The 10,026-nt window shown below is 43.3% G+C and overlaps 1 protein-coding gene across 2 annotated transcripts; it reads right to left on the reverse strand.

Moving 5' to 3' along the window:
* Positions 1 to 638: 638 nt before the first annotated feature.
* On the reverse strand, positions 639 to 10,001 carry ankrd13d (ankyrin repeat domain 13 family, member D). Of its 2 annotated transcripts, none has more exons than XM_072395644.1 (16): positions 9,056 to 10,001; positions 8,823 to 8,955; positions 8,603 to 8,727; positions 8,349 to 8,394; positions 7,114 to 7,257; positions 6,800 to 6,989; positions 6,529 to 6,595; positions 5,330 to 5,411; positions 5,014 to 5,075; positions 4,784 to 4,914; positions 4,291 to 4,448; positions 3,924 to 4,037; positions 3,598 to 3,770; positions 2,948 to 3,027; positions 2,279 to 2,512; positions 639 to 1,157 (listed from the first exon to the last, which is right to left on the reverse strand). In XM_072395644.1, the coding sequence occupies exons 1-16, from the start codon at positions 9,137 to 9,139 to the stop codon at positions 1,094 to 1,096; spliced, it is 1,887 nt and encodes a 628-aa protein (XP_072251745.1). In that variant the 5' UTR covers positions 9,140 to 10,001; the 3' UTR covers positions 639 to 1,093. The 2 variants fall into 2 exon arrangements, with proteins under 2 accessions (XP_072251745.1, XP_072251744.1); XM_072395643.1 differs by having other exon boundaries at positions 8,823 to 8,958.
* Positions 10,002 to 10,026: the final 25 nt, after the last annotated feature.

A 10,026-nucleotide genomic window follows, 5' to 3' on the forward strand; every position in this document is an offset into this window, starting at 1 on the left:
TCACAGGCCTGCCAGTTTAATATGCAACTTTTAAGGTTCAGCTCAGAGATTTGATGTTTCCCTGCGAGTCCGGCCACAATCTGCCACCTCGTTCGCTGCTCTGGACAAAGCAAATAATCTGCAAAAGTTCAATCAGTACGAGATAAGCTCCTCCGTATATAAAGCAGGGAGCCCAACCATGTTGGAGCCACTCTAATTCAACACTAAGAATTAAAGTGATATATCACATAAGCATAGCTTTGGGCTGTGCATGATTTATCTTCAATCATACTGCTCTGCATGTTTAATGATATTAAATGACACCCTGAGTTATTGTTCAGAAGTACAAGCTAATGACAAATGAGGGATCAAAGCAATTACAGACATTTCTACGATTGCCCCAAACGCCTCCATGACAAAAAACATCTGCAATCCAGGTGTGGTTATAGAGAGATGTTAATGACAATCAGAAAGCTAGAAGGTAAGTCGATGAGCTTGTACAAAATATCAGTATAAGTAGGCTGTAAAGCAGTTTCGGGGCCAGATGTGCTGTTATTTTTTTTTGAGTCGAACAACATCTACTTACGTTCCAACGACAGAAACAATTCTGTCCGAATGTGTGAGGGAAGAAAATAAAATAAATAAATCACAATTCAAGGTGATCTTAATTATTTATTTTTCACACGTAAGAGTAAGCCAACATAAAAGTTTGAATTTTTATAATAATTTGTTTCATTAGTTATACCCTTTTCGTACTTTCATCATGGTAGTGGATCATGTTTTAGGTTTAAAGTTTAAAGGATCATTCTTCACTCAAAGACAACAAGACTGTGAAAAATCTTCAATAAAAAAAACAAAAAAAAAAAAACAAAGACTCCCTTTTGTCTCCTCCTTACTTATAGAGTAATTGTGTCTGCCGTTTCTGCCCCCCCCCCCCGCTCCACATTTCTCACAATCTGGTCCTTTTACACTCTGTGGTAGCAGCCCTCATGTGAGAAAGACGAATAAAACATTTGTAATAACTTAACATCTCAGGATATAGAAAATAAAACTGAATAAATTAAGATGATTGTTCCTCTTTGCGAACCTGCCGCTGCTGCTGTTGGCGTTTGTATTACTTCTCAGTGAGTGACAGCTGCAGGATCCTCTCCAGCTCCTCCTCTTCCTCCTTCTGCTTCCTGCAGCAACAAGAAAAAAAATTAAAAAAATAGGGCTCGCCAGTCAGAACCATGGCATTTCCCGGGAAAAGATTCTTAGTCTGAACTACTCTGGGTGGTTATCTGACCGTCTCTCCACTGCTGACCTGATGCTTTTATTGTGTGAAGCGCACAAGAGCATCAGTCAGGGACTCTTCATTCATCTTTAGAGCTAAATAAAAACAGGATTTCTTTCATTCATTTTGAAATTCTCTTTGGGGATGAAATCCGACTCCATCCATGTGATATGGATAAAAGGATATGGATGTGATTATATAAGCATTTAAATATTTTGGCTACGATAATTTCAGCGTAGCATTCGTGGGGTTTGAATAAAGACTAGAATGACAGCAGTACCACAAATAAAGACTAAATGTGTTAAAAACAAAAGGAGAATAGATCAGAAAGTGAGTCAGTGAAACATGTTCTAAAGAGAATAAACGCTCAACAGCTGAGAAAAATGCAAAAACACTAAAGTAATTTTTCAGTACATCAATTCATTTATCATTTAATTTTCCTACATTCTTATTCTTGTTTTTATTTCAAAGCTTCGAGCCACAAATATTTGTCCGATCAAGCTTTCATCTCACCACATGACTACCCAATGATTCCCCAAACGCATCAGAGACAATGCAGGAGAGGTTTTTGTAACCCTTCACACATGTGGGTTTGTTCGTCTTTTTTCATCATGTTCATTCGCCTCAAATCCACAGTTATCTCCAATTCCTAACTCCTGCTATTTAAAATAAACAAAAAAAAATAATTGCTGTCGAGGCTCTGCTCTCGCTGTCTTTTGTACATCGAAAACAGCTATGTGGCAGTGAGACCACAATAAAACCGAACTGTGAATGAATGAGAGGAGGCGGGATATGTGGGCGCTGAGGTGTGTGTCAGCATGTTGTCAAAGAGAAGAAAGAAAGAAAGAGCGCAGATGTACAGATACAGCAGAAGGTCAGGACTGAAATCTTGCCCTCAAGTCCTGTATAATGAGCAAATAAACAGACAAATGTCTCTTTGTAAACCATTTCCTCCTGACTGCTCTTACAGGAGTGTCAAACCAACATCGTACAATATTAGGATTCTGTCTCAGGCCTCAGCCTCACCTGTCCATCTCCTCGTGCTCTCTGCACGACAGCTCCATGGCGATACGAAGCTGCTCGTCAAAGCTGGTCGCAACGCCAAAGTCTCCGGACAGACGCGGGTCAGTCACTGCGTTGTAAGAGAGCGGCGAGTTGGCGGCGGGGTCCAACGGAGACACGGAGGCCGGCTGGCTCGGGTCGGCTGCGTCCTCGCCCTCTCTGCTGGCCAGCGAGATGGACAGGGACTCTTGGATGGCCCTGAAACGACGCGGAAATAAAGACATCGAGTCGGGTTTTATTAAACAAAGAAGTGTCTTAACAGCGTAGCTTCACTCTTGAACCTTATTAGATGATGAATGGGAATGGCTGCTCTCTGGTGGAATGAAAAGCTAATCACTGAACTTTATTTAAAGACTTGTTTAATTAAATCTCCCAAAGCCAGAGACGTCCCTGAAGTAGAAAGACTTGTATGACTTCCTGTTAAACCTCAACTAATATCTCAATAAATCTAAATGCTCATCAGTAAAAACAAATTCAATATTTGTATTCTGAATTTCTGTGCTTGACACGTATAAGACATATAAGCTAGTTTGAGGCCTAAAAAACAACTTTTGTTTTCTGTGTGAAATGTGAACATGTGAACCTGTAAATGCATAAAATAAGACGACAGGTAAGGTCAGAGGGTCAGCTCACCTCTCCAGCTGAGAGTCTTCCTCGTACAGTGGGGACGGCGGCACCGGGCGACTGTTAGTCAGGGCCTCCCAGATGGTCACCTGAAAACCAGATGCAAATACTAAGTGCCAGTGGTGTGCAAGGAAAAGCTGTGGGCTCACTTTGTTCGGCACTTAAAATGCTCAATGGTGGCAGGAATTTTAGGAATGCGTTTTCAAATAGTCATCTTTCACATCTTTTAAAGTTCTACAGTGGTTGAGAGAGAGCTCAACACATTGCAAATTAAGAAAAAACACAAATACACAGATGACGTTACAGAAATGTTGCAGATGACGACAAAAAGTGGTTCTGTGCAAAAATCTTGGTTCAGTCCCCATTCGTTTATATTTTGCTTGCAAAGAGCCACATTTTCTTGTCATCTTTTAAAGTGGTCTGCAGAGAAGCGCCAGCTCTCAAGACTTTCTGAAGGCATTTCAACGTTTCTCTTTAGACATCGACTGCTTTTTCAGTGCAGTCTTAGTTTCTGACTATTTTCAGAGGAATGTACCTTTTTGTTTGTTTGGAGAAGTGTTGGAATATTGAGAAAAGACAACAAAGCCTGAGTACGATGTCTGACACCAACTGAACCGCTTTAGTCTTTGTTTTGAACTGATCAACCATCGGGCTCTCACCTGGTCGCTCTCTGTGCCAGCATCCAACAAACTCTGCTGGATGGCGAACTGCAGCAGGTTGTCATCCTCGTCCCTCATTGGCTCGCTTCGGCCCGGACCGAGGGTGGTGTAGTCTGGAGGGGGCTCAAACACTGAGGGGTCCACCTCACAGTGGAAGGGAGGGAGAGACTGACCTGAGAAGAAATTAGTCCAACAAAAATGATGCAGTAGAGTGGTAGTAAGCTGGATCCCCTCTCATCACAAGTCTTTTTGTAATTTAAAGCTATCAGATACAACTGAATGACTTTGTATTTATGAGTATAGAAGTTTTTCTATGAGACGGTTACCGGCCTCTCCGGAGCTCTCTGGCTTGTGGACAGTCACAGAGCTGACCGGCTCGTCGCAGCCACAAAGGTTACTGAACGTCACTCTGGCATTCAGAACATGAAACAGAGGAATCTCTGGGGGACAGAACAACACTTTAATCAGACAAGAGGTGATCAAATGTTTGCGGTTGAAATGATCTGATTACCTCAGGAGGGTCTTTGCAGAAGGATTAACTAAACTAAGAAGAAGCACAAACAAGCGCTCCAAGAACAGCTGACAGGTGTTTTATTGCTCTGGTTATGCAGTCATCAACTAATTCTACTTAATACATCCACAGTGTGACGGTACATTCTGAATGTAGCTTGTCCACATCAAGCTCGCACCCACCTATCTTGACAGGGAAGCCTGGTGGCAGGCGCAGGGTGATGAAGTCACGCAGCTTCGCAAAGTGGGCGTTGGAGATGGCCATAAGGTCTATGATGGGCGTCACTTGCTCGGCCAGGGACAGCGGGTGACTCTCACTTAACCACAGCGTCGCTTTAAACCTAAAGAGGAGCCAAAAAGAACAAAGATAAACATTTAAGTCAGGGGTGTCCACATCCGGTCCTTGAGGGCCGCTGTCCTGCAGGTTTTAGATGTTTTACTGCTTCCACACACGCAGTTTCGGATTCAGATCAATGCATGATTAGCAGGGCTTGTGCAGAACTTAACAACCTTTGGAAGAGATGCATTTCATCTGACTCAGGTGTGTTGAAGCAGGGAAACATCTAAACCCTGCAGGACAGCGGCCCTCGAGGACTGGCTTTGGACACCCCTGATTTAAGTGGTACTGATATGGGTAGGAAAATGAGGATGGTCTCATGTTGGGACTTTACCGCACCTCTGGACTTTGCTGGTAAGCTCGATGGGCCGCCCGATGTCCCGGCCGTTCAGGTTGAACTCGGGGTTGAAGTATTCCTCGGCTGTGATGGCTGTGGGGTTGTGAGGACTGGCGCACTGGGACACGTTGCTCTGGCAAAAAAAATAGACAAAGCTGTAAGTGAGCGTGTTCCTCAGAGCAGAATTCAGCTGGTGTGAGTGGTGAGGGCGAGATGCTCTGCAGAGACACACCCCGTTGTGAGCGGTATGTTGTTCAGCAATCCCCAGGAAAGACTGGAGAGGCGTCTTTGAGCCTAAAAAGAAAGAAGAAAGAAAAATTCATCCATTTGAATTCATGTATTCTGTTTAAGAAAAGTACGACATGTATCCGGAGAGGTTTACTCTACACAATTATAACACTATAACACATTAAGTGGGAGACACTAGTAGTCCACTTTCTCAGCAGTTAATTTCAACTCAATCATACTGATTTGACAATCTACTGCTTCTCAATCATGCAAACAGTTTCAAGCACACAAAACACATTCTGTATTGTGCGTGTTTTCACCTTTGCTCCTGGACTTGTCCTGGTCAGATAGGTGCTCTGTCCTTGACCGAGTCACCAGCTCCACGTTGGTGGCGCTGTAAACCTGGACCAAAGGAGAGAAAGCGCTCATGTACACACACACCTTTTATCACCTCCTTGCGCTGTCTTTGAATGCTTCAGAAAAGCATTCATTTGCTGCAAACAACTGTAAAATAGGCTTAAGAGTCTTTCCAACAAGGCTGAATCTGAGAGCACATCATAAAGATCAGACGATGAGCAGAATTTGTCCAGTCAGTTCCCTGGTATGAAGTCAGGAAAATGAATGCAGCCTGTGTGTGTGTGTGTGTGTGTGTATATGTGTGAAAAGAGCAGCAAGAGTGTATGCTAATCTTTTTTTTTTTTTTTTTTGCTCATACTGACCTTATGTAAACAAGAATCCCATTTCTACTGGGGTTTCACTCTGTTGGCTATATGTCACATTAAAACTACACAAGAAAGTCTTAGAATCATTTAATTTTAGTTTCAGCAATTGCATCATATCAAAGGGTTTAATAGCGATGTTTTGGTACTGGACCTTCACCTGGCAAAATCAATCAGAAGCCATCTTAAATACAAAGGTAATGTAAGTGGATTCTAGAGGATATTCCAATATTTTTAATCATGCGTAGCATTTACGTCTTTCTGCAAAGTTTGAAGCATGTCGTGGTAACAGTCTTCTTGACCGTCTACTGGTAACAAAGTGGCAAAAGATACAATTTAAAATGAGTTCCTTGCCAAGTTTTGTGTTCTATGTAGATAAAAGACCGGTTCACTCCTGAAGTTAAGACTTTTTAATTCATATCATTTAGATTCATAGATCACTGTAGGGTGACTTCATGAAAATAGTCAGGAACAAGGACTGAAAATGAGTGTAAGAAAAAACAAACAAAAAAAAAATGCTCTGAGAAAAACTTGGAAAGACCAAGAATCCAAGAACTACTGCTCAAGACTATTTTAAAAGAGAACAAGCAAAATATGAGGAAATTATGTTGTGTCATACAACATAAGTAACAAAAACATATTCAAACAACTGAATATTGCTCGAGATCATGTATCTGTGCATTAATTCAGGTGATGCTGAATTATCTGTAGTCACAGAAAACGACAATAGACTTTCCAGCTAAACTAAATTGGCATTTCTGGAAAACCATCCGAACCAGGTTGCTTCAGCCGTTGCTTACCTTGGCTTCATACCCGCTGACGACCTCGCTCTTCTCAGAGCGCCAGCCCCAGATTCCAGACTTGTTCCTGCACATGCAATGGAAATGCAGCAGCTGCTTGAGACATAGACGTTACCAGTTTTTGTATATTAACTGCGAGGATGTGGACACATGTGGAGGGATGACCCGCAGTGAAAAACTACTTATAAGAGACAACATGAGACTTGTAAATAGCTTGTAAACAAAGTTAATGATGAGATATAAAACTGGTTAATGTGCGTGTGCTCGTTACCGCTCAAAGGCAATGTTGCGTGTGTTGAGGTGCGTTGAAACGATGGGCGACGTGAGTCTCTGAGCTGTGTTCTCTTGCGATGGCTGCATGGCTGCCAGGAGTGATGGAGCATCGCGAGGGGACAACACGAGCGGCTCAGTGTACACCACCTGCTTGTCATGATCGACTTCCATCACCACAGCCCCGTCATCTGAAAAGAGGGGCACGGTCAGCACAAAAAAGGTGGGGAAACCAGAGCCTCAAAGGCTCCGACCAGAAATCAAGGCCCAGATCCTCATCTGTGTGATTGTTACACATGTGACCATATCACGCACCTCCACCCTTGAAAATATAGCTCCGTCGTCCTTTCAGCCAAGTCATGTGTTCGAAGCCCAGGAGGGTGGTGTCCACACGGAGGCATGAGCCACTCTTCCACACTCTGTAGACGTCACTGGGACAAACTTTCGACACCAAGGGCACTGAAATGTGAGGAGGAGGAGAGGCATTTCACGAGCGAGTCACAAAGAGGTGGTGAGAGCCACGTTTGGGTAAACAAAGGGGATGAAAAGATGGAGAGAACAGAGAGAAAAATGACAATTCAGAAAATGGAAAATAGTTGATTGAAAAAAAAAAAACAACAACTGAGAGGCACATTTTATTACACAGCATAGTTTTCATACTCATATGTTCTCGATAAGAGAAATAACAGATTTGATTGACTTATAAAACAAAAGACTAAATAATCCAGTTCTGTGACAACTGTTAAGTATTATAAATGTATATTTCTCCAGTTCATTTGCTTTTCTTAAAGGGTTGTCTTGCGTACCACTTGGTGTGAAGAATTTATAAGCCCTCATAAAGGAACGCAAATAAACTTGCAGATATCATATTTAGATTATACAGCCGCATGTATAAGGTATGATAATATGATTACCAAAAAGAAAAAGTTAAAGACAAGGCAGTTCTTTAAATATATTCGCTATCTAGTATTAATTTATTTTGCAGTGCTTAAAAGACAAAGAAGGAAAACGTAACTTAAACAAAAGTTTTGTCAGAATACTTTATAAGAACTATCATTGCAATGTAATTCTTGTTATCCCAAAACTCCAACTAAGAGTTTGAAAAAATTAAAATAAAGAATGGAGATATCATAAGAGATTTTCTTAGATGATCCAAAAAATAAAAAAAATCTTACAAAACAAAAAATATATGCGCTTATTTAGCTTAAAATGTTTAAATAAAAGTTTCAACTCCTCTTGATGGCTTTTGCAGATCATTTCACCTTCTTGTCAAAATTCACAGAAAGATGTGTTTAAACGGCACGTATAATTAAATTCACATGAGCCTTCTCTGCAAATCAGAGAAGGCAAAGTGATCACAAGAAGCATTTCTGAGTTGACCTGTGACACAATGACACATGTAGCTCTCTGTGAAGCGCTTCAGTCATCCCCCACAGGTAACATGTTGAAGTCGAGCTCTCTAGTCTTGTGTCTGGGTGGTGTGGGAGCTGTCCATCTAAAGCGGTGCTGAAACTGACCCCTCTTACAACACATTAAAGAAATCTACTCACCCCAACTGGTGAACTCCCACTTCATCTCCACATAAAAGTCTTGTGCCTGCAGAGACAGAGGAAAATTGTCTCTTTTTTTTAACATGGACATAAATAAAGGGCCTCCCATCAGTGACTGCTGTCATCTTGTGTGTATATTCTGAATCTATAGACCCTGAAAGCCAATGGGAACATGCTGGAAACAAAGCTCATATAGACAAGTCCCTTACCTCGACACAGCTAATCTATAGACCAAGGGTCAACATCAGGGTTACCTGTCTTAGTTTGCTAAGCAGCTCTGGGATCCCCGCCAGTCGCTCAGTTGCTCTCTTGAAGTCTCTGTACTGAAGCACCAGCTGCACCAGCTCAGGGTCCCCGGTGCTCACTGCCTCCTGCAAGACTGAAACGCACATCCACATTTAAAGACAGAGGCTGCCCGTCATTTCCCTCAGCAGCCTGGGGACATGAAACTAAGAGCAACAGTTGAGCACTCACTGGTCCAGCCCTGTGCGTTGCAGTGTGTCGGGTCTACAGAATGTCTGAGCAGCACCCGGGTTGACTCCAGGTGGCCCAGACACACAGCCAGCTCCAGCGGGGTGCGCCCTCGCGGATCCACACGCTCCACATCCTGCTGCACAACCAAACGCACAAGCTCGGCATCAGCGCAATGCAGTGTGAAAAAAAACAAAAAAAAAACCGCATCTGTAACCACCAGCCTCCACACTCACCTCTTTCTTCTGCAGCTCTCGATCAAGCTCCAGGTACTGATTGTTCCAGACAAGAGAATGCAAAGGAAACGCCTCTTGAGCCATGGTTGTCGTTGACTGTGGCACGCGAGTAAATCTACGACTTCTGCAGCGACACCACAGCACAATGAAGCCCTGCGCTGAGATCCCCACAGCTGGTTAGCTAGTTAGCCTCGACAACCGCGGAGAAACTGGGGAACTCCGGAAAACTGTGTCACTGGAAAATGCTGTCACGAAGAAAATGTTCCGAGGCAGTAAAAACAGTAAAATATTGTGCGTGCCTATTTAAATTAGTGGGCTGAGTTAGCCAGGCTAACTCAGCCCACTAATTTAATGTAGATCACTAGCAGCTGGCTGAGCTAACGGTAGCTAACTGGGTACCAACAACATTGTTCCCAGCTCCCCTTGGCACCTGGTTTCCATGCTGCAGAATGCAAGACAACCAACTCAACCAGCCAACAATGGACCGCAATGTCCGTTCATTTTTTTTTTTTTTTAACCAGAGAAAAAAATGTATGTACTCCTGTGGGGGTGGTGGTTTGGGGGTGGGGAGGGGGACATACAGCCTGTTAAAAGTTAGCTAGCTTCCCTGGTGCAGCTGCAACCATCCCGTTTCCATCGCAGGGCTGTTGTCTGTCAAAATACAGCAAGACACGGCCTTTATTCCAGTTTCACATCCAGGTCACTTGAGTTCAGAGCGTCGGATGAGATGCTGCCAGCTGCTGCCAATAGCACTCGGTCCTGCGTGGCCACCGATAATTACAGCGGGACACATCTGCCTGTCTGCTCCGAGCCCACGCGGAAAACAGCTTGGCCGCAACGAAGCACCATCGCAGCTGCTAGAACCTCATTTATTTATTTCTGAGGTGGCTTTGTTTCCAGGTTATGGAGAGATGTTGGGTGGAGCCAGCAGGGGCGGATGTCGTCCTGGATCCGTAGCGCAGTGTTGTACT

This window comes from Leuresthes tenuis, unplaced genomic scaffold, assembly GCF_036924035.1.
Source record: "Leuresthes tenuis unplaced genomic scaffold, fLeuTen1.0.hap1 SCAF_11, whole genome shotgun sequence".
Taxonomy (NCBI): Eukaryota; Metazoa; Chordata; class Actinopteri; order Atheriniformes; family Atherinopsidae; genus Leuresthes; species Leuresthes tenuis.

What these genes read in the sequence shown, in the direction of transcription:
- ankrd13d (XM_072395643.1), bottom strand. Translation starts at nt 9,139, where the DNA reads ATGGCTCAAGAGGCGTTTCCTTTGCATTCTCTTGTCTGGAACAATCAG. An exon ending in AACATACCGCTCACAACGGG is followed by an intron (nt 4,915 to 5,013) that starts GTGTGTCTCTGC and finishes TTTTTTTGCCAG; the next exon opens with AGCAACGTGTCCCAGTGCGC. An exon ending in AGGCTTCCCTGTCAAGATAG is followed by an intron (nt 4,038 to 4,290) that starts GTGGGTGCGAGC and finishes TCTGTCCCCCAG; the next exon opens with AGATTCCTCTGTTTCATGTT.